This window comes from Anolis sagrei, chromosome 6 (genome assembly GCF_037176765.1).
Source record: "Anolis sagrei isolate rAnoSag1 chromosome 6, rAnoSag1.mat, whole genome shotgun sequence".
NCBI lineage: Eukaryota > Metazoa > Chordata > Lepidosauria > Squamata > Dactyloidae > Anolis > Anolis sagrei.
This window is the reverse complement of record NC_090026.1, coordinates 89,344,661-89,369,043: the sequence shown is the minus strand read 5'-3', so window position 1 is coordinate 89,369,043 and position 24,383 is coordinate 89,344,661. Positions and strand designations below refer to the sequence as shown.

The 24,383-nt window shown below is 35.8% G+C and overlaps 1 protein-coding gene across 2 annotated transcripts in view; it reads right to left on the bottom strand.

Moving 5' to 3' along the window:
• ANKRD28 (ankyrin repeat domain 28) overlaps positions 1–24,383 on the bottom strand; it is a 102,704-nt gene that overhangs the window by 5,232 nt on the left and 73,089 nt on the right. For both annotated transcript variants that reach the window (XM_060781990.2, XM_060781991.2), the window contains exons 7-25: positions 23,926–24,068; positions 23,100–23,312; positions 22,194–22,272; positions 21,245–21,359; positions 20,557–20,639; positions 17,006–17,069; positions 14,844–14,912; positions 13,109–13,249; positions 12,336–12,447; positions 11,663–11,689; positions 10,825–10,899; positions 10,398–10,599; positions 4,991–5,078; positions 3,978–4,095; positions 2,520–2,739; positions 1,685–1,772; positions 1,506–1,589; positions 869–1,014; positions 332–414 (exon numbers count right to left, since the gene is read on the bottom strand). In XM_060781990.2, the coding sequence (XP_060637973.1) occupies positions 332–414; positions 869–1,014; positions 1,506–1,589; positions 1,685–1,772; positions 2,520–2,739; positions 3,978–4,095; positions 4,991–5,078; positions 10,398–10,599; positions 10,825–10,899; positions 11,663–11,689; positions 12,336–12,447; positions 13,109–13,249; positions 14,844–14,912; positions 17,006–17,069; positions 20,557–20,639; positions 21,245–21,359; positions 22,194–22,272; positions 23,100–23,312; positions 23,926–24,068 (2,150 nt within the window). The remainder of the gene's footprint in view (positions 1–331; positions 415–868; positions 1,015–1,505; positions 1,590–1,684; positions 1,773–2,519; positions 2,740–3,977; positions 4,096–4,990; positions 5,079–10,397; positions 10,600–10,824; positions 10,900–11,662; positions 11,690–12,335; positions 12,448–13,108; positions 13,250–14,843; positions 14,913–17,005; positions 17,070–20,556; positions 20,640–21,244; positions 21,360–22,193; positions 22,273–23,099; positions 23,313–23,925; positions 24,069–24,383) is intronic.

Genomic DNA, 24,383 nt, shown 5'->3' with positions numbered 1-24,383 from the left:
TACAATGCCACTCCAGCATTTTAACAAGCATGGAAAAGGTGTGTCCCAAGGACAGCCCTGAAATGCTATTTTCTGCAGGAGGATAACTGGGGGAAGGAATAGCCAATGACACCACCCCAGTCATTTCCGTGAGTGAGGGGAATGGCCCAAATTGTGCTTTCAGGCTGCACTGCTGATCATTTTGTGGGGAAGGAAGTCAGGGGGAAGGGTGTCTGGAAGAGCTGAAGGGCAGGAACTGTCCTCTACGAAATCAGCAATGTTGCATGACTATAAAAATGATTAATACCAAAAGCTTGAGAAGCAATAAATCTCAGAAGCCTGAAATAATTACCTTACTGCAAGCCAAATGCAATGCAGTGTTTTTGCACTTATCTTGCAAGGTCAGATCAGCTTTAGCACTGCTAACCAACACCTCTGAAAGAAATAAAATATTACCATTATGTAAAATGAGATCCAACTGTGAACATCCACTTTAGTTACATTATATACATTTTTTTCAAATAATCTAGAGATAAATACCATGTCAGCAAAAGCGATACAGGAACGAATCAATCTCTTTTTTTAAATTCCTCATCACATTACACTCTTTATCTTTCAAGTCAATGGACAAATAAAAATGGTTCCTGCCTCAGCTGAACTTCTTTAACAGCTAATAGATTGAATATGACTTGATGATTATTCTTTTTATACAATTATGTTAATCAGAGTGAATAATTAATGTTGCTTTGAATCCAATTTGATGGTTGATACAGAAAATATCTGAAATATATCTTTATGATTCTATTTGTACGATCTCCATTATGATTCTAATGCAACTTTTTAAAAAGTGACAGGCCTAAAGATTAATAGTATACGGTTTTGTTTTTACCAACTGTATTTGTCTGTCCATTTTCTGCAGCCATCATTAGAGGGGTCTTTCCAGAAGAGTCTACAGCATTTACTTGTGCGTTATGGCTGAGCAAAAGTTGTAAGCACTCTACATGGTCTGTAAAGGCGGCTGCGTGAAGAGGTGTTCTAGAAGGAAGGGAAAAGCAGACGAAACAAATTGGAAAAACACCAAAAATACAGAGCATAACAAGCATATGAAACAAAATGTGGCAGCGTGGAACATTTCACTTCATGGACACTTCACTTTTGCTTCTTTACCTCATAAGTTTGTACCTGATTGGAATAAAGTTCAGATAACATATAAGGCATATTATAAGCGATCCCCAGTTACTGGTTACTAAACACAAATTTGATAGGAAATTTAGGCTGATAAACTATCAAATAACTTTACCCAGCAGCTATCTTTAGCTATCTTGTTTCAATAGCTAAAGTCTTGTTACTATGGTTGCTGTTCTTCTACATCAGAACAAAAGATCACATAGGATACTTGGTATATCTTTACTGTAATTCATACTGACAGGCAATTATAAAATGTTTTGATTTTATATTAAAGATAGTCAATACAGCAAAATGAAAATTAAGAATGTGCATCATTCACACAGTACTTTTAATCTTACCTTGCTTTCGCATCTGTTGAATTGACAATGGCAGAACCCAGGGTATCAATTAGCATTTCTGCAGCACCCTCATTATCATTTATCCTATCAAAAATTCAAAAGGCATTTAGTTCCAAAACAGCCAAACTTTATTATAAGCTGTAATTAAATCTAATGAGAGTTTTGCAGATATTACTTACACAGCACAATGCAAAGGGCTGAAAGAATTTCCTTCCATCTTCTGGAAAGCTTCCTGCTCCAAAAGTAGTTCCACACAACTGTCATGACCTAAAGAAGTTTTGAATGTCAGACTAAAAGTAATGTAACTTTTTTTACTTTATATTTTGATTACAAGGCCATATCACCATAGTCTGTCTTATTATCTTCTGTAACTTACTGAAAAATCAATGTATATTGTGATACCTTCCTAATAATCAGAGAACATGTTTTGCAGACTCATTTATGGAGTGCACGATAATGTCACAGCTGTTGCAATCATCATGGGGTGAAACCAAGACGATGTAAGGGGAGAAGGTTAATGGAACTGACCCTATGTTAATTTAAATACTGAATGTGGTGCATTGTTCCATGTTTGTTAATTGTATCTGGACTCCAGTATCTATTTACCTCTTCCTGTGGAAGAGATTGCTATCACAGACCAACTGCTTGGCAACAAATGGTTTTCTACAGATCCATCCTTGTGTGTCACTATTAAGTGATCACATGTTATAGTGATCAGCTGTAAACTTTCTAACTTCGTTTGTAAGTTCTAATCACCACAGTAAAGTCAGCCTACAAGGAACTGCCTCTGTCAAGAATCCAGATGTTAATATTTTGTAGAAAGAACAATACATACAGAGAGTTCCTCTGATCTCATAATGGGGCAAGATATCCAGTTTCATTATCTTGGATAACCTATGTGTTTCTTTAGCAATTAACAATATAAGCAAAGCAACTGACCTAGGAATTGCAAAGGTGAGATTCTAAATCACCCTATCCCTACAGGCATCACTCAAAAACTACTGCATTACTCACCATTGTAACAGGCCCAGTGCAATGATGTGTACCCGTGATTGTCTGCCAGGGCAGGTACTGCATCCCCAGATGCCATGGACTGCAAGAGTGCTCCTAGTACCCCAATATGGCCACATGCAGCTGATAAGTGTATAGGTGTCCGTCCTCTGCAATCTCGTAGTATGGACTTTGCACTATGTTGAAGCAATGCTTCTACACACTCCTCATGACCAGTAACTGCCTGGAAAATGCAACATATGGAGCATAAAATGTACAGGGGTGATATGCATACATCGTGATGAAATCAAAATGCCAATGTCTTCAATTAAATATGTTATCCTTCAAATACCACACCAGTCTGGCTCATTTGTTTACAGTAAATCTGAGGCTTAAGACCTTATCACATGAAGGCCGAGAAGTGTCTTCTCCCTGCTTCTCTGTGCTGCTGGCCCATGGCCAGCACAGAATATCCCCAAGCTCATCATATGATGCAGGGCTATTTCCGGTGGGACTCGGTGCCAGCAGCACAGAGAAGCAGAGCCCAAAGAAGTCGGGTGTACACCTGACTCATATCCAAGAGGCAAATAAGTCAAAGAGGAAATGGGAACAGACAGGGAAATGTAGTGGGAAGGGAAACTATGGGCACCAATGGGAGGTAACATAGCCTGTTGGCTCCCTCTGGCGCCCCATGATTTTCCCCACGGAACTGCTGCCCATGGTCCTGACTATCCATTTAGTATAAGAGCTAATAAGAGCCAATTGTATAAAGAGTATGGGGTCTGGATCTCCCACAGCAGCAATATCCCTCTTCTCCCAACTATAGAAAATTTGCCCAGTTCATGATGAATGACAGCAAGGAAAGCCTGGAAGCAGGTATGCAAGAGGAGATCTCTACTTCTGGCATATTAAATATGGTTAAAAGCTGAAAGTGTGAAGTCGGATCACTGGGGAAAGGTAAGGGGATATTCCAGGAATGCAAAGATAAATATGAAGGAAGTAAAGTTATAATATTATTTATTTATAATAAATATAATAAATATTATTTATAATAATATTATTATATTATAAATAAATAAATAAATAAATAAAGTTCACAGAAATAAGCAGGGAAATATAAAAAATAGCTAGGAACAGAGGTAGGGGGTTTGTTTAGATGTATGATGGCAGATAGAAAAAGAACCACTACTGTGTATAATATATGTCCTCTATACCATCTAAAAACCCAATGATTTTTGTATCATAGTGTTAAAAATATATGGAAAGCTCTAAAACACAGGATACAAATCACTGAAATAAATACAAACATATAGTGAACTTTGTTAGCTGTTTAAACTCATAGCTGATATGTCCTACTGATTTCAGCAGAAGTTAATTTCAACTAATATTTAGCCTATGTTTCTATAGTATTATTTGGAGCTTCAATGCTACCTATTGAAGCAAAAAGTAAAGAGTTGGAAGACACATATTTATTTCTCTTACCCCTCTATGTAATGCTGTTCGTCCCCATTTATCTTTGGCATCTACATTTGCTCCTTTGTTAAGCAGTGAATACACACAATCTGTGTGCCCATTGAGAACAGACAACATCAAAGGGGTCCTAGAAGACATGGAGATTAAATCAGAACACATACCATATACCTAGAAGAGATAGAGAATAAACCAGAATACATAAATAATCACACAATCCTATCCACATGGCAGGTTAGGCTGCTGTGAACAGCAAGGTGGCTTTGTCAAAACACCCCAAAGTTTGACTGAACCTATCTCTAAAAGATAGAAGTGACTTTGAAGTGAAGAAAGCTGAATAAAAAGCAATAAAAATAAGTCCACCATATAATTATAGCATACTATAGACTGTGTGACATGGTATGATTTGGATTATTTTTAACTGAAATGTTTGCTCTCTTAAATTTGATCTAGACCAGGCCTGCATAATCTGTGGCCCTCCGGATGTTTGAGACTCTGAGAAGCCCGAACCAGCTTGTCCAATAATCAGGAATTCTGGGAGGTGAAGTCCAAAACGCACTGGTTGTGCAGGCCTAATCTAGACTTTTGCTCATTGGTGTTCTACAAGTACTAGAAGAAGGGAACAATACAAAATTTCACCCAGAATCCCCAGCAGTGCTGTTTGGGAAGACTTAGAATAATATGACTGGTGTAGATAAATGAGTGAATAATACTACTCCCCCCCCCTTTCTTCCAGTTATAAAGCTATTCTGAAACTCAGTTCCTCTACTAAAAAGAAGGAACTATTTAATTCACAGATGGATATGTCTGGAAAGTAAGAGGAAAAAGAAAACAGGAGAATGTAGGTTTGCTGAAGGATTTGAATGAAACTAACTGCATGTACCTGAAGTATTTTTATTATTTGGCAAGAGCCACAATCACTCCTTCAAAATTAACAGTAGATCAACCTCCTTCTATCACCTTAATTTTTGCTCATTTGAAAAGACAGAAGATGAAATAAAGAAAAAAAAACCTTCAGAACTTACTGTCCATTTCCATCTTGAATATCTACAGCATTCTGTGGTTCTGTATTTCCTATCAACAACCGCAAGCATTCTGAATGTCCATTTGTAGCTGGAAAGTATTACCAACAAATAAAAGACTGAAATTATCGCAATCATTGGTTAAGAACAATATAAAGGTATTAATATCTTAAATGATATATAAATAAAATGTGCTCCTATTTCTAACACCAGTAAAATATTTCAGATCCAAATATCTTTGAGGAGGATGCCCTGCACCCACACTTTCATCATGCCCTTGTCAGCATTTCAAGTTAGTGTGCTTCTATTTCAAGTCCACTGCTTTAATCAAGGAAAAGCCAGGATGTGAAAGAGAGAGAAAAATGATAGGTTGGGTAAATTCACAGATTACAATTGTAAGAAAGACTTCTACAAACAGGAAATTTTCTAGCTAATTTAGCAAAAGGTGAACATCATGCTAAGAAAGAGAAGAGGATTGCTCTTCTGTTGCTTGATGTCTATTCTATAGTGAGCAATGGTGCTAAATAGTTGGGACCAACCAGCAGTTTTTCTGTAAGCCTCAGTTTTTCTATAGTCACATTTTTCTGTAATCACATTAGTCACTATAAGCAGTTTTTCTATAGTCACATTTGCCATCATCAGCATAGAGTAATGCATCTCTATCCTGGAGGATAATCAGAGCCAACAACATTGTTCCTAGCCCTGGCCTAGAAAAACACAGTGTAGATATTGATACACCATGTCTCTGAAAAGCATAATAAACACTCTAGGAGACTAGCAGAATGATGCAAGGTAATCCATGTAGAACACAAGTGTCCACTGAACATCCAAAAAGTGTGTGTGTGTGTGTGGGGGGGGATATATATACAGAGGAAAGAACACATTCCAAGGAAAATAAGCAAATGCACTCTAAGGAGGGAATAAATATCTACACAATATGGAATACAAGCTAAGGACGGTTTTGAATGCATGGCACAATTCTCACTTCTTGCACAAAAGATTCCAATCAAAAATGCAGTATCAAGGGTTAGTAATTTTGGTTGTATGTCACAAAAGCTTCAAATGACATTTTTGTAAGCAATGCCAATACTACTGAGAAAGACAGAGACCATGAAGGGGTGTGTGTGTAGAGATAAAGGTTAAATAATCACATTAAGAAAAGTTAACAAACAGAACAGGAAACAGTGGGATCCTGGCAGAAGCAAGGCAGATACATAATGGAAAGCACCAAGTTCTTTAATTGCAGAAACAAGTATGAAGCAGTTGATATTGAACAAGACAATGCAAGAAGCTAGCATATATTTGAAAACTTCCATCCAACAGAATGGAATTTTAAAGATTTAAGGGTGATCTATATCTTCGGAAAGGAAGGTAAATCCTCCAAGCCACGAGAAACAGCATGAATAGATCTGGATGGTGAACTTTCTATATGGGTTCTACAGATCAAGATTTTGCAGTGATTTGTGTGTAGATAATTAGTTGTAAACGAGCTTGTCCACTCCACACAGGAGGGTCTCAGTAAGATCCAATAACTGCAGAACAAACTAATGTGAACAAACTATGTTACAATGAGTCACACATCATTAATACACAGGTTCCTACAATGTATTAACATGCTGCCCCAAATGAAATATGCAATGTCCCTGTACAAATACTTGGGAGAAAGCACTTTGTGACGACTATTGGATTCTCAGTTTCAGTGGGAAATAAGAACTAGAGCTGTATTGCTATGCTGTATTAACTACGTGCCCATGAAATAATGACTCTCCAACTGGGGAAAAAGTTGTTAGCTCCCAGTGAGCCACAAACTTTTCTGGAAAAATTAAATATGGTGAAAACGTTCCATAAGTGGACTTCACACAAAGCTAAATATCAGTATTGCTGTGTGTCATGGTAGTGCATTTATTTCTGCTTGCCTCTTCAAAGAACATCTGGTAGGAAATGCATGGCTTCCTGAAATAATCTCTTCAGAAACAGAACTAGTTGTGGAAACCAGGGTGCCTATACCCATAAAGAGTACGAAGAAGAGAGGAAGCTGCTGTGGTGCTTTAGATTAGAGCTATATGGTAATCACAGGAGGAATCACATGAGCTGAGTCAAGCTCTCTCCTTTGAGCTTCAGTGGGATGCTCTGCCCTGTCATTCTTCTTTCTCTTTGAAATTTACTAATCTAGAGTATATTGTGAGTGCTCCTTCAGTGCAGATTTCTCCTTTCAGATTGACAGTGATTTCACCATATTGTTAACTGAGTGAATTGTCCTGTCTAGACTTAAGGGGGGAACCTGATGTTCCACTAGCACTGACCCCATCGATATTGCCATATAAAGCAATTATATGGCCAGTGTAGATTCATATAATGCAGTTAAGCAGAACTGTGTCTACACTAACTATATAATGCAGTTTCAAACTGAATTATATGGTTGTGTAGATGGAACTCTTGACAGAACTGAGACATGTTCCTCCTATAATAAATACATAATTCATAGAATCAAATAATAAAGTTGGAAGAGATCATGAGGGCCATCCAGTCCAACCCCCTGCTATGCAGGAAAAGCACAATCAAAGCACCCCCGACAGATGGCCTCCAAAGGAGTTTCCACCACACGCCAAGACAAAGAGTTGCAATGCCGAACAGCTCTTATGGTCAGGAAGTTATCCCTAATGTTTAGGTGGAATCTCGTTTCCTGTATCTTGACCCCGTTGCTCCGAGTCCTACTCTCTAAGGCAGCAGAAAACAAGCCTGCTCCCTCTTCCTTATGGCATCTTTTCAAATATTTATACGTAACCATCATGTCTCCTCTCATACCCAGCTCTTTAAGCTGCTCCTCATACGTCATGGTTTCCAGACCTTCAATCATTTTAGTCGCTCTCCTCTGTACATGTTTCAGCTTGTGAATATCTCTCGTGAATTGTGGAGCCCAAAATTGGACATAATATTCTCAAACCCCCGCCCCAGAGGGTTGAGTAGGGCAGGGTACAAGTGTTCAAAATAAATAAATAAAGAAGTAAGGTGAGGTCTGACCAAAGCAGAATAGAAGATCTAGACACTATTCTTCTTTTGAAGCAGTTCAAAATCCTATTGGCTTTTTTAGCTGCTGCATCACCTTGTTCAAGTTGTTTCCTAAGACTCCAAGATCTCTTTCACATGAACTGTTGTCGACCCAGATGTCACCCTTCCTGTATCTGCACATTTCATTTTTTTTTGCCTAAATGTAGTATCCTACATATCTCCTTGTTGAAATTCACTTTGTTAGTTTGAGCCCATCTCCCAAATCTGTTAAGGTCCTTTTGAATTCCGATCCTTCTGGAGTATTAACTACCTCTCCTAATTTTGTGTCATCTGCAAACTTAATAAGCATGACTTCTAAACATTCATCCAAGTCATTAATAAAGATGTTGAACAGCACTGGGCCAAGGATAGAAGCCTGCGGCACCCCACTAGTCACTTTTTTCAGGGCGAAGAGTAACAATTGATGAGCACTTTTTGCATTCGATTGCTCACCCAATTACAAATCCAACTAAAAGCAGTTTACGAGTTTGTTTGCAAGAAGATCATGTCTTAATGAAATCAAGATATGCTACATCCAAAGCATTCCTTGTATCTAACAATATTGTAACTCCAGCAAAAAGGAGTAAGATTTGTCTGGCATGATTTGTTGTTGAGAAATCCATGTTGACTTTTCTAAATGATTATACTTAATGATCTGCTCCAGATTTTTTCCTGAAAAATACTGGGGTTGTCATCAATATTCATTGCAAGGGAGCTCTCATTTTCTGGTTTGGTATTCCTATCCTATCATTCCAAATTATTTTCTACCTTTGCTGTTTGAAACAGAAGTGGAGGTAAGTAATGTTCTGCTTCATCTTCTACCTGGTGAGTGACTAGCCTGGAGTCATAACAGAACTGAACGGCCAACAGATCAACACACTTTGTAGCCTTCATCAAGATCGAAGGGACACTAAAACAACAAGATTCTATACATATTTAGTATAATGTGTGTGTATATATATGTGTTTGTATGTATATGTGTGTGTGTGTGTTGATATTTAGGATTTCAAAACCGAACAATTGCATAATGTTCAATTAGTATTTCATATAACAATTCAAAAGTGAAAGAAAATAATGAAAACGTCCTTGTGAAATGGTCTGCAGCACCAAGAAACACACTTGTGTGATTTCTGGAAAACTACAACCACCAGTGCAACTATTTTTATTCTAGAATAAAAATAGGATTCCAGCCAGTGTCCATTGGATACCGCCATCTCTCCCCTGCAGGGGGTGAACTCAAGAGGGTGTAGAAGAAATAACAAAGACTTTCACAGAAGTCCAAACATAAATCCGACAAAAAGAGAAAGGTCCTCATCTCAGAGGGGGGTGTACAAATAAAAAAAACCAGGGTTGTTTGATGATGCAAATATTTGCTATGATGTTGTTTATATGGCAGACTTTTTTAAAGGGGGTGAAAACCTGATATTTTTCTAACATCCAAGAATATTCAGATCCATATAAGTAAAGCACAGTGAATATACAGAAGAATATTTGAAGCTTTTTCTATAGTAAAAATAAAACATCAAACATGGGCTAATAAAAATGAATTAAATGACAAGAGTTAAATATATGTAAACTGAACCGAAAGGGATATTTAAAACTACCATATAAAACAAGAATATCAAAATATATGTGATATATATATATATATATATCTCCAAATATTAATAATAAAAATAATAACAATAATAACTTTATTTATAGTCCACCCCCTCTCCCAGAGGGGACTCAGTCAGGGTGGTTTACACACAAAAAGGCAAACATTAAATGCCCAAACAAATGCAAATACATTAAAGTAATACATCATAATACAAAATAATAGCAACAGTGAGCTTATCACATGAAGGAATTAACAACAAAATGAAAAGCAGGATAGAAATAATTACATAAAACAAATTACACTAATAGCATAGTCAATGTTAAAACATCTATCACAATAAAAACAATTAAAAGAGATGAAAAAATTGGCTGTTATTCTTTAAAATGTATCATAGTGGGGTACAAGTAAGTCAGCCAACATTCCAATGAAATTTGTCTACCACATATTGCAAGTATTTTCAAACTGTTCATCAACTTTAAAAACTTTAAGAGAAGCTTTCATACAATCAATTAAACTAGTTCTACAATCTAAAAACCATAACTCAAAAGGAAAAAAGAGGAGGCAAAAGAGAGGAAAAAGAATACTTCAGCCTAAACTCTTTAAGAGCAAATCAGCCACTCTTAAAGTGACCAGCTAGAAGAGAAATTTGAGAACAGAAGAAGCCCCATGTAGCTTTTGAACACAGCTAATGAAAAAGACCCACATTCCATCTCCCTCTCCTCTTCCTATAAATTTGATATTAAAAACATTAACAAAGCTTACCTGCAGCATGTATTGGTGTTCTCTTTACAATGTAGTCTTTCACCAAGATAGACGCTCCCTGATTGATGAGTACATCCACACATTCAACATGTCCTTTAAAAGCTGCAAGATCTAATGGTGTTCTTCCATTATTGTTCCGGACATCCAGGTCTAACAAAGATTGTACTAACACTTCCAGAGCTTGATGATGTCCATGGTAGGCCTGAAAATTTTCAAAGCTTTAGCTAGTGATAACAGATAGATAGATCTGTCTTGAAACTAAAATGTACATCTTACCAAGTGACAACATGTAGTGCATGTATTAACAAATATAAACAATGGTTGAGCTGTATGTTAAATTCAAAACTACCGTATGTTAAATTGACCTCCAAAATGTTAATTAATTAGAATAGGTCAGTAATCAATATTTGGTGAAAATAATACTTACAGCTAAGTGCAATGGACTAATTGGTGCCCTGTTGTCTGAATCATTCAGCATGTCAGTTCCTGATGTTTCCATTAACTAAAGAAAAATACACATATAATTGAGAACACAATTCGTTTACATTTAGCATACGCTGTTCTGCATCATATCATTCTATAATACATTCAATACCAGATAAAAGCACTAAAGTACTAAACATATTGAGCTTGATGAAAAAACTTCAATTTTGTCTGACAACATATCAACTAATTTGTTTTTAAAAGACTTGGCAAAAGAACATGTTGCCAACCTGTTATACTGGTTATTCTAAATGATCCTCTATGAACTCAAATATGAGCTTGTACACCTGTGCAGAGCAAACTAGAACCTTCTGGAGTTAAGCATAGTATTTTCAGCGGGACATTAACTACACAATGCATGTGTCTAGAGAAGATTAACAAACATGTTCACTGAGTGGGCAAAATTCCCAACAAAAATGCTACACTTGGTCAAGAAAACTGCAGTAGGAGAAAGCTACCAAAAAGGGCAGGAATTTTCAATTTGTATGGCCTTGCATAATTTGAACATCATTGACGATATTAATAGAATTTGAACTTTTTTAGGGTTTTAAACTTTTTTAAAAATATACAAAACTAATTAGTAATTTTATTTTGCTCTTGTTATTGTTTATTGTTACTCTTTAATAACAACCAGTGGACTTTGAATTAACTGTGATCCTCTGAATATGGGATCTTCAAGAGACATTATTAACCACCCTGGTCATTCAAGTAAAATATACTAATGTACATAATTATTACACTTCTGCAATGAATATTTTCAAAACGAAGATTGCTATACTTACAACATCTAGAGGTGTTTCACTGGCAATCTGCAATTAAACCCACACTTAAGTTAAATACTGCTGAAAATGTGGAAATAAACATATTCTAGACATTTGAATTGTAATAATTTGAATCTGTATTTTTCTTCAGAAAATATACAGTAACTAACTTAAAATGCTTATATAAATCAACCATCATGACAAACATTGTACCTATCTTGACAGAGTTTTCCCAGTTGTTTCATGCATAATTAGCAGTTGCTGTATGTAAGCATGAAACCATCTGTTGTTTAGTTAAAAAGCATACTTCAATCTGACATTAGTTGAAATGAGTGTCACACTTGGCCAAGATTCAAAAAGCAACACTCAGTTTGTGGACGTCAGGCTTTTGATTTTCAGATAGTATAAAATATGACAAACCACTAAACAGAATGGAATATCAAAAGCTTTTGGGCTATACCATTAGGACTGGCAGCTCAAAGAAAAGAAAGTATAAAAAAAAATACAGGAGGCCAAACTGTCAAATAATTTTTAAATCATGGTCTTAATTTGTTAATACTCAAAATAAGGCACTAAATGTTCTAGAATTTTAATACTTTGCTGATTGCTTTAACAGTAACTGTTTTATACGGATAAAGATAATCATTTCAATCATTACGTACTGCTAATTATGCTTCACAGTAATTTTTCTTACCAATTCAAGGCATAAGCGATGACCATAAGCAGCAGAATAATGAACTGCATTATATCCTTGTTTGTCTCGAATTCCTGGATTTGCATCATTTCGTAATAAGTATTCCAGACACCTAGGCAAAATAACATTTTTATCTTTAATCAATGGGTTTAGTATAAAGTTTGAAAACAGTCCCTCTTGAATTTTAATCTTCTCTCTACACAAAGGAAATTTATATTTTCAAGACCAGCAGTGTTATCTAAGTGTTGTTACTATTTGTGGTTCCTTATGTAACAGTACATGTGGAAACAATATATTTTCACACAGATTATTCTGGATGTAGGGGGAAAGAATGTGTGAACAACCATAATTTATGTATGCATGTATTCTTTCAATTAAGCTTCCATTGTCTTGTCCTGTGAAGACATATGATAACCTTTGTTGTACTTTGTTGAACAGGCACTACTGAACTCTGTGGAAGATAAATGATGGTAGAATGTTATACATAAGAGGAAATGTACTTCTTCATAATATATTGCAGAAACCCTCATAAAAGTTTTGTTGTTAACCAAACCTATCAACTGGCTTCAGAAGGCATTAATTACATTTTGTAAAGACAAGAGCAACTTTATATCTTTTTGCACATTAGCTGATAAATGCATCTGTCAGAGACATGACTTGTAAAGTTTGATTTAAAAATATAATGTAAAAGTCACTGACCATTGGCCAGTCTAGCAGGAGCATTATACTATGTGGATTGCAAACTCCTTTATCCAACATATTGTCATACTTACTTTCCATCAGTGTCTGAAGCAGCTGCATAGTGCAGTGGGGTACAACCCCTTTCATCAAGATCATTTACACTAGCTCCAGAACCCACAAGTGCAAACAGGCACTGGTAATTACAATTGGCTGCAGCATAATGGAGCGGCGTTCTATGATATAATGAAAAGAATGAAAATAGGTAAAGTAGTACCTAGTTACAAACTACTGCTGGCATAGGAACAGCTCACAAAACTTTGCATTTATAAACCCACTTATATTTCCACCATTCTTTTCTGCAAGCATTTGAGCAAAGAAACAATTAAAATGTGTTTATTAGAAATTGTTCAGTTACACTATATCAGGCATGGGCAAACTTTGGTCCTCCAGGTGTTTTGGACTTCAACTTCCACAGTTCCTAACAACCTAGTGGCTGTTAGGAATTGTGGGAGTTGAAGTCCGAAACACCTGGAGGGCTGAAGTTTGCCCATGCCTGAACTATATCCTCCCTGTCCTCACAAGTCTCCTAACATAAATTGTTCAACAGTATTATAATGTCAGGAAATAGGCAATCTTCATTATACCATTATGATAATACAAACTAGTTGTTGCTGTTGGCACAGGAGTGGAAATTAACTTACAACTTTCCCCCCTCACCTGTTCTGTGCCCAGGTTCAATGGATATAGCATATTTTTAACATACTTTTAAATCCAAATATAACAGTAAAATCCCATATGAGAAGGGCTCAGATCTGTCATGCCAATGTCTAGAAGGAAATGAAAGAATCCCGCTCCACCCCAACTACCATTGCCTTGGCCTTGAAAAAGAGGGGAAGTGACAGGCATTTTATTTATCATGCCTAGTCTAAGAAGAAGATGAAAGACCCTCCTTCCATCCTGCCTGCTACTGCTGCAGCCTCAGAAAGAGAGAAGAAACAGCACAACCTGAAATATTTAATAACTTCTGCCACTCCCTCTTCCTTGTGTGTCACGTCTTATTTTGACTGTAAGCTTGAGAACAGGGAACTGTCAAATTAACAATTTATAAACTGCTCTGAGAGACTCTATGGCCAAAGAGCAGACTATAAATACTCTAAATAAATAAATATGGTGGATAGAAATTATAAAGTTCAGGTTTCTGGTTATTAAATGTTCTGTTCTCACGTTTTGTAAAATATACATTTAGTATGTTCAATGACAAAAAGCAAGTGTGACAAAAGGCGTGCTTTCACTTTCTCACCTAGCATAAGAAACAATTTCTGGCCCATATGAAAGGGAAAAATAGATAAATAAGCTAACTGAAGAGGGTGCCGGATTATAGCATTAATGGGATTGAAATCTAAACTGGCTTGGCAATTCAATTTTATTGGAGCACACCTCATATCTGCATAACCATCATAGCCAACTACATTGGCAGTTGCAGACCAACATTTAGAGTGGAAAATGTGCCCATCCCTGAGCCAAACCCATGATTCTCCCAACCACTGACTATTTAAGGATACGGACCTTTGTCTTAGGATGCAGTTTTGTCTCAGATGAACATAAAAGCTCTAGAGAATCCACACTAAAATTACCAAATCACAGTTGTTCTAATTACCAGTAAATGTAAATAGTAATTGAATTTCATACACAGACAACAATTCTGAATTTTATAGTATGCATTTTACAATATTTTTATCCTCAAGAAAAAGGTCATAGATTTCAACCACAATAAGCATACTGTATTTAATGGAATTGTATTATACATGCAGAAAAAAAATTTCTTGCCTGCCAAATTTGTCTTTCTTATTGAAGTCTGCACCTGTGTTGAGCAGCAGATTTAGGCATTCTAAATTCCTAAAAATTGAATAAGATAAGTGATAAGTTCCCCATGAAGCAAGGAGTCCAGGAGAGTTATAAAAATGATTATAATATTATTAAAAACATAAAATGGTGACATTAAAATCAACAATTAACAATACAAAACTAATTTAAAATATACACTTAGAAAGAATAAAACACCGTTTAAAACAGTACAAAATTATCCCAAAAGCCCTTTCTTTAAAAAAGAAATTTCCTCCTGAAACCTGATAGAATAAAAAAGCCTGTTTGTTGACAGAAACAAGTTAAGAAGGACCATATTAGTCTTCCCAGAAAGGAAGTTCCAAAGTGTTTGGGGAATCTAACGAAAATGTCCAATCTCCTGTCCCAACCAAATATATCTGTGGACATGGTAAAACTAAAGGTAGAATTAATGCAGTTTGTCACATTGATTGAGTTGAAGCAATGCTATGGAATCATGGGAGCTGTAGGTTTACAAGGTATTTAGCTTTCTAAGTGCTGGTGCCTCGCCAAATAGTGTTGGTGTTTCATCAAACTACATCACTCATGATGGAATAGCATTGAGCTGTGTCAGTTAAAGTGGTGTCAAACTGCAATTTTATAGTGCAAATGAACTCTAAAAGAAGTGCCTCTCCTGAGAAATTCAGGATCCAATCAGAGAGATACCCATCTGTCAAATAGCCTGGAACTAATCCATGTAGGGCTTCATAGTCTTAATGAGATCTTTGAATTGTGCCTGGAAACAGACCAACAGCCTGTGGAGCCACTGGAGCATGAGAATTGTATGATTCTTGTAACCAGATAATATTCTAGAGCGAAGAGCTTTCCAAATTATGTGTTGTGACACATTAGTGTGTAGGCTGCAGTCTGTAGGTGTGTCACGTGAACATAAGGAGTAATCTGATAGACTATGTGAAATAAGCAATACAGCATATATTTTAATATATATATAAATGAAAGATTTTCATGAGATATGTTGTGCCCCCACCATTTCATTATTACAATTTATGTATGAGTCTGTATCTCTTACAAGCAGCTAGTTTAACTTCCAGTTTGCTAGTAAAACTGAATTACTGTGTTGCGAATGATGCACGTCTAAAAAGGGTGTCACCAACATGAGAGGCTTGGAAAGCTCTGCTCTAATAGTAACACTTTGTATCAACTGAACTTTCTGAACACTGTTCAAAGGCAAACTTAGGTAGAGTCCATTCCAGTAATGCAAAATAAGCTATAACTAAGGCAAGTGATACTGTGACCAGACCAAGCATCTCCAGGACAGTAAATTTAAAGATGACATACCTACAATAGTGAAGTAGACTAAACATAACTGATAATCAAAATAATCTGCATTTTACTTATCTTAAAACATCTATCTCATAAATAGAAACATATAATAGCTGCAACAAGCACAAACATACATCACTACAGTTCGGCCCTATGTTTATTTCCATGAAGGCCCCATGAATATCAAATCTATGAATGCTCATGATATAAAATGATATAGTAAAATTATGTCCCTTATAAAAATGGCAAAATCAAAGATTTTAAAATATTTTCAAGCCATGGATGGTTGAATCAATGAATACAGAAAGACATGCAGAAGTGCTGTGTGGTATACCCGTTTTCACCGGATCTCAGCACTTACTCACTCTGCATGGAATCATTAAATAAAATCAACCAAGAAATAAAACAATACACTACTGTAAAAATTAACAGTTAATGAGTAAATTAAAGGATGAATACTGTCTAGTATCCACTGCAGTATATTTAATTAGGGTTTAATTTGCTATTAAATGAGATATTACCACATAATTCTTTATCTCTATCTCTCATATGAAAAAGTGGCAAATATGATCATCTTAGTCCTGTTACAGGGAACGTCTGCAAGATCTGTGTTTTCTCTACTAGGAAAAGGAATCATTATATTCTTTAAGAAGCAACTATAGATCTGACCATATGCAGATACTGTATATTTCATTTTTGTTTGTGTGCACATACACAACTGGAATATTAAATACCCCTTGCACAATTACAAGTCCTAAATGAATACTGTGTGGCATACTTAAGTACTGCCAAGCAGAAATTGCTATAACTGTAAGAATACATACCCTCCGGCTGCAGCTGCGTGAAGACAGGTCCTGCCAAAATCATCTGGAGTATCTATGTCGAAGCCTACAAAAGAAGCACTTCAGTAAAGTCATCTATATAAAATTAATCTCTTCTTTATAACTTGGCAGAACACAATCATGCACTATGTTTTTGTAAAAAAATATATACACCAGAAGCACATTCTTGTATGAAAAGTAGATCTCACTTTTGTAGCATGGATGCTAGGACTTTCCAGGTGTAATATCAAATTGTGGTCAAGTGTTATCAGTACAAGCCTGGAGCTCACACACTTTACCCTCATCTTTTCCCCTCTGGTACAGCTCAATAATGTCAGGATTTTACTTTTAATCTAAAGCACAGCTCTCTGTCATATCAAACCATTGGGGAATGGTGTTTAGGTTAACCTAAGTTTAACTGAAACAACTCAGGATCCAATTATAACATCAAAGTTTGTTCACATAACCACAGCTCTTCCAATGTTTGGATGTAACAAAACATAAAATGGGAAGCAGATACTTCTGATCTCATTGCACTAGGGGAAAGGGGAACTCATGACTCCAAGGGGCTCATAGATGAATGTATAAATAATTCTTTAGCATGATGTCTCGATTGGTCAAATAATTACCATTATTCTTTCAGATACTTCTTTGTTCAACACAGTGCCTCCATTGACTATTTTGTTCATGCAAAATGTGCATGCCTGCACTTTTGGAGGAATTTTGCTAAATTTTGACTTCCGCTAGGTTGTTTTAACTAACTGGAAATTGTCTCCTCAGTAGGAGTGAGGAATAAAAAGTCCTTGGTGCTTGAAAAGTGTTTAAGTCAAAGACATTTTAAAAATCCAATTATGGGGGTGTGGCAGAGAATATATAGTATCCACAGGTGGTTGCAGGGGGCCAATCTACCCCCTGCTTCTGATGGGACTGGCCCACTTCTGGTTTAGAATAAAATAATATCAGACATCAACACATTTCAATGCAAAGGGTTTTTTTCCAACTAAAATTATGCAACTCCTGTCAAGTGAGAGAAAAGAACATTTCCAATGGGAAATAGTGAATTTGGCTATTTAAAATCACACTGTAAAACAAAATTAAAATATGCTCATCCTTGAAAATCCTTATCATTGTAGCTGTTAAAATGGTACCATGGTTGTCAAGATTACTTTTATACTATGCCCAATAAGTCAAGCTGATTCCTGTCATATGAAAAGCAGCAGTTATTGTCACACTCTGAACAGCGTGACTATCAACTATTACAAAGGTATCCACCATATTTGATTGAAATCTAACTCACACTGTATTTGTGTTAATGTTGACTCCCTAACAGTTAATCAAGAGTATGACATAATAGAGCTAATTTCTTTTTGACATGAATAGGGCTATTCAAATTTATACATCATACCTCTTATGGATAAAGTATTAATAGAACCCTTATACCTGGATTTCAAAATATGCTCCTTGACATTTAGAATCATCCATAAAGGTCTGAATCGAAATACTATAAAATGGAAAGGTTCCAAGCTAACTAATGTGATGAGACAGTGGATGACCTACAGCTTCTGCATGCCAGAATACTGCTGAAGATAAATGGTTGAATACCTGGATGGGAGGCCACTGAGAGTACAATACAGAACTCTCTTCACTTTCTAAATGGATTGCAGGATGGAAGCAGAATGAATAATGCTAGCTTAAAATTTATCCCAAATAAGAAGTCAGATTAACATAAAGCAAAAGCTTTGAGTCCCTTTCAAAGGCCCGCCACCATTCACACTGCACCATCCTCACCTTCTTGTGGGAAATTTGATGAAGACTAAGCTTGGTGATAACTTCTTTTATCCTAAAAGCAGTTTCACCTTGAAACACAAACAATGCCCCCACTCGCACCAACAATAAGATGTAGAGGAAAGTAATTTAAGCAAGGTATGTCAGTTTCATCTCAAAGCTCTGTTCACCGTTCATTTTGGACAAGTGAATTGCCTAAGTACATATCTCTCACTTCTGCAAACAGGCTTAAATTATTATATCCGTGCTTTGATGTTATGGCTAAACTACCAAACTATTATTTAAAACCAGAACTAGTTGTGCATTGCAGTAAGAAACATTATTTCTCTAATTTCTGCTTTCACATTAAGGGACAGATTCCCATCATGTTTCATTAAAAGCAACTATATTCCTCAGAGAAACTCTTGTTTCAAATACAGGGCATTGTCGCTTGAGTGATATGAACAACTGTACACAACTTCAGCCGTTTCCTATATAATCTAAAGAATATATTATGGTAAAATCAAAAGCCATTCAGCATTTGTAATAATAATAATAATAATAATAATAAGAAGAAGAAGAAGAAGAAGAAGAAGAAGAAGAAGACGACGAAGAAGAAGAAGAACAACAACAACAACCAACCCAGGGGCTATCCAATCCAACCCTTTCTGTCATGCAGAAAAAGCACAACCAAAGCACCCCTTAGGGTAAGGGGGAAAGGATCTGGGCAGTGAGGAAAGCAACGGAAACAAGCCTTTTGGGGGGTGAGGGAAGTGAGGAAAAATGCTTTTGGGGGTGAGGGAGGCAGGGGTGGAAGGAACAGGAAAGAGGGAAAGATTAAATAGGAAGGAGGACACAGTGGAGCCCCTCAATATGCTTTGCGGAGCCCCAAGGGCTCTACGGAGCACATTTTGAGAACCACTGGTTTAGAGGATCACTTAACCAGCAGAAATAGTTCTTTGAGGTTCAAATATTGCTAAAACAGTAAGCAGAAGGATCCACTGCACAAGCAGAACTCCAATTAGACTAGAATTGATAGGAACTGACAATGTGGAATGAATTTACGGATTCTGAGCTGACGAACATTGAGCATAAGATTGGTTTTATTGATTGTGATGTATAATTGATTGTTTTAATTGTTTATAATTGCTGTTTATATATATTTTATTTTTATTGTTTGTGTAGGCATCGAATTGTGCCTTTTGTAAGCCGCCCTGAGTCCCCCTTGGGGGTTGAGAAGGCCGGGGTAGAAATACGCGAAATAAATAATAAATAAATAATTGTAGATCTTATATTCCAAGATACATTATATAACTACATTTCTTTCTCTATGTTCTTCCTCATCATGGCATTTACTTTCTGAGGATGGTTTTGCCCATGGCCATCCTCCAAATGGCATATATCATAGATTGAAACAAATTAAGCTAGTATCATGCTCACACAGTTGTTGCTATTCTTCCGCTTACTGCTGGCTTATGCAAAAAATTATATGGTACTAGCCTATCACAAAAAGTTACATTTATTGCATGCCCGCTAATTAAAAAGAACTACATTCTAAAATGTGCAAGAGCTCCAAAGGACTTACAGCAGAACAAAATGTACATTGCCTTCAACAGAATTCATATGTTTAAGAGACAACTTTTATCATTTATAGAGCGACCTCCCGTAAACATTTAAAGACTATAGATTAAAAAACTATTTTGACTGAGACTGCACTAGCAGAAGTCTATAATGTAATATATCCACAAAGGATTACAGTGAAAATATTGGATTAATTTCAAAGAACCTACCTGATGAAAGCAGCTTTCTGCAACAATCTGAAAATCCACTTAATGCTGCCAAATGGAGAGGAAACATTCCATGTATACCCCGCCTAAGATACACCATAATCAGACATCACAGTCTCATTACAAATGAAATAATTCAAGACTGCCAAATTCCAAATAAACAAAGTTGCATTTAACAGTCTTTCTTAAAACAATTAAAGGTCACAAATACATGGATATGTAACAGACAATTAAAAACACAATAGCAACACAGCCATTTTTTCTTTACTCAGAGAGGATATCACATTCAGCTGCACAAGAAGCAATGTCTTGGTAAAAGAAATTCTGAACTTCATATAGCAAATCATATACATTCTTCATAAAATACTACATAATTTTATTGTAATCTTCCACAGATTTAGGATTATCTGTTTGTATAAAAAAAATAAGATGCTATATAAAAGAGATTACATGTTTTTCAGGCAGTATCAATTGCATTACATGTCTCTTTGCTTATATACTAAAATGGTAACCTGCAAGGACTACTATTTATTATGATTATGATGGCTTATTATGGTCACGCTAAAATACATTACATATCATTAGATATATTCTTGTGTGAATGCATGCCTACACACAAACATACACATAAACCTCCCTAACTGCTATATAGTTTATATTCAAATAGTTAAAAGCACTCATTTTTGCTTACTTTGCAGTGTCAGCACCACTTGTAATCAACGTGTTGATGAGCAGCTCATGGCCATATCTGGCTGCTATGTGCAAAGGTGTATTTCCATTCTTATCTTCACAGTCTATTTCAGCTCCTAGAATTTAAATTTGGGGGAGGGGAGAAGTGGGATAACACAAGCATGTGTTACTAGGAACACAAAAATCTTAATTTAATCAATTAATGTACACAGACATATAAGAAGATTATCAAACTATCTAAATTAACACGAATATCCTTATATACAACTAGCAACTGTATCTCACATCAGTTCCTGCTTCTTATAATCAAAAGTCCACACATTCATTTATTCTTTGTAATAGAGAGAGTAAATGTATGATTTTAAAAAATAAGCATATTTTAATAAAATATATAATGTAATTAATTCCACTGCAAACAAGCTACTTTTAAAATCCAAAAGAAAGATACTCAGCAACAAAAACTAACACTGAAAAAAATAAGAATCCCAGGTTGCCAGAACAATCAAGCTACATAACCAATGGCACAGGGCTGCCCTAAAGGCAAACAAATGCCTGTACTCAAGACAGCAGCAAATCTAAAAAGAAGATCCCATTTCAATAAGGATCTCTTGGGAGATATTACTGGCATTATGGGGCCCCATAACAAAACTGTGTATTTGAGTACACGATTAGCATTTGAAACGGGTAACAGTAAGCTAAGGAAAACTGTATCTAGGAAAACTGTAACTAAATGGGTCCTGCAGCATACTGAAATATCTGCTATATATAAAAAGAAGAGTATACTTTGTATTTAGCACTCGAAAGAGTGTGGAAATGAGTCTCAAGAATCTGCCATATTTTAAAACACAATTTGGAAGAAAACGTTATGGCTTGTAAATTAACTGAATTATTAAAAACCACTTTTCATTACAGTACAGAGTGGAAAGAACATTATTAATATTTCATTTTACCATTCTGGATGATAGTTTGTGATCTCGAAAATCTTCCATGAATTGCTGTCATATGCAATGGTGTTTTCCCATCTTTACTCTGAGGAAAAAGAAGTCAACTCATGGCTACCATTTAATTTACATTTAATTTAAATTGACTGCTGTATATTTTTTTTCCTAGAATGTTGTTCTGGTAGTGACAAGTAAAAATGAAATTGTGGGCTTTTCAATGTTACAGATTTATCAGTATTGCATGAAAGTTGAAAAATACAAAAACTACTAGGACATTTGCTAGCCAGAAGATAGCTATAGTTTCAAGTATCACTGCCAAATCCCAAGCAATAACTTGAAAGCAGTTAAAACAAGCATTTCATGAATATCTAATACAAATGGCTCAATTACAAACATTGGAGGACAGATCTGTTGTTTATAAATTATTCACATGATCTTTGGTGTCACTTATAAATTTACAATCAATTAATTGAAAACCACTGCCTGATTGAATTTTTTTTTTTGAGGGGGGCATCAAACACAATAGTTTCTAAGCCTTTTAAATGAATGACAACTAAATCTTTTGGATAAATCTTGGGTCAAATATCTCAGAGATCATATGCACACCTGATTTGTTAAAGTGTTCCCTTGGAAACACCATGCACAACCTGATAGAAATGATCAAGTGGGTGCTTCTAATCAGCCCATGAACTAACAATGGGACTAAAAAGGAAGTCTGGGAGACAATGAGGTGACAGAAACCTGACTCTTCTACTTATTCCCACAACATAATGTGTTAAGCCTTGCAACTGTTGAATATTTCAACGCTTGGGTTTCATTTTACGTTACATTTTAAGTTGAAATGTATATTCATGGGAAAAGGACAATCAAAAATGTTATTACAGCACTTAAAATTCACCTTTCATTTCATTTTACCTTCATATTCACATCAGCGCCATTACAAACCAGGAGTTCTAAACATAGTGCGCCATGAGTTGAAGCAGCAGCAAAGTGTAAAGGTGTAAATCCCTTCTCATTCATTTGATTTACATTAGCACCACAGTCTATCAGTTCATTTACTACAACATCTTGTCCATTGAAACAAGCAACATGAAGAGGTGTGTTCCCATATGCATTTGGTTCATTCATCTGTTGGGGAAAATATAATGAATTGTCATAGAAATTTTATACTGATGTTGGTCTATGACCATCAAAATGTTTATTTAAAATCTTTTCAGCCTTAACATTTGCTTAACAAAATGACCATTTAAATAAACGAACTGAATGCAAGTAGTTGGGTTAAACCGCCTAAGGGATGGGCCATATGCATTTGCACAGAAAAAGTTACTTTTTTAAATTCCAGTGAAAAGAATCTTATATATCAGAACTGGTCATAGAAGACTAAATGGATTGGTGGTACAATTCAGTACAATGCAATTCTGGCTGTTCAACTATTTTTAAAGTGTTAAGCTTGGAGAAATGCTGCTGTGGTTATAGGATTTCTTCAGTAAGACAAGAATTTTCAAGAACCATGCAAGCTTTTAAACTGCCAGTGAATAGAAACTCATATAAAGAAGCAAAAGCTCAATCGGGAGTCATTTCTATGGTTTGCAGTTTCTTCTTTTTCATGATTTTCCTGTTTTATATTATTTCAGCTAACATCTGACCCTCTCAATTATATTTGTGTCTTGGTGTCATATCAATATGAGAACAATATTAGTAACAGAAGTAAAATCAGTATTTAAAATTATCTTTTACTCACATCAACTCCAAGATCTAGAAGGTATTTGACTACACTGATCATTCCACTAGAAGCTGCAGCATGTAGCGGCGTATATGATTTCTTGTCTTTACAGGTCACTTCTGCTCCATGGGCTATAAGCAGCTTCACTACTTCAATATGACCTGGACAAACAAAGAATTACATTACTCAATGTACTGTAAAATGTAACTGAGATTGATCAAAATTCTTTTAATTGCACTGTTAACATTGCACTATTTTAAAAGATAGGTTATAATGTTGCTGATAAGACTGTCATAATAGTCCAATTGTGTGTGTGTTTGTTGTTATGTCATTCAGTTGTCGAGTTTGTAATTTTTTTCTTTTTTCCTCCCCTCTTTTTTTTCTTTCTCTTCTTCTTTCCTCTTTTTTCCCTTCCCTTTTCCTTCTCCGGGCCGTGGTAATCACCTTTTGATTCCCCTTTTCCTATACCCGTCACT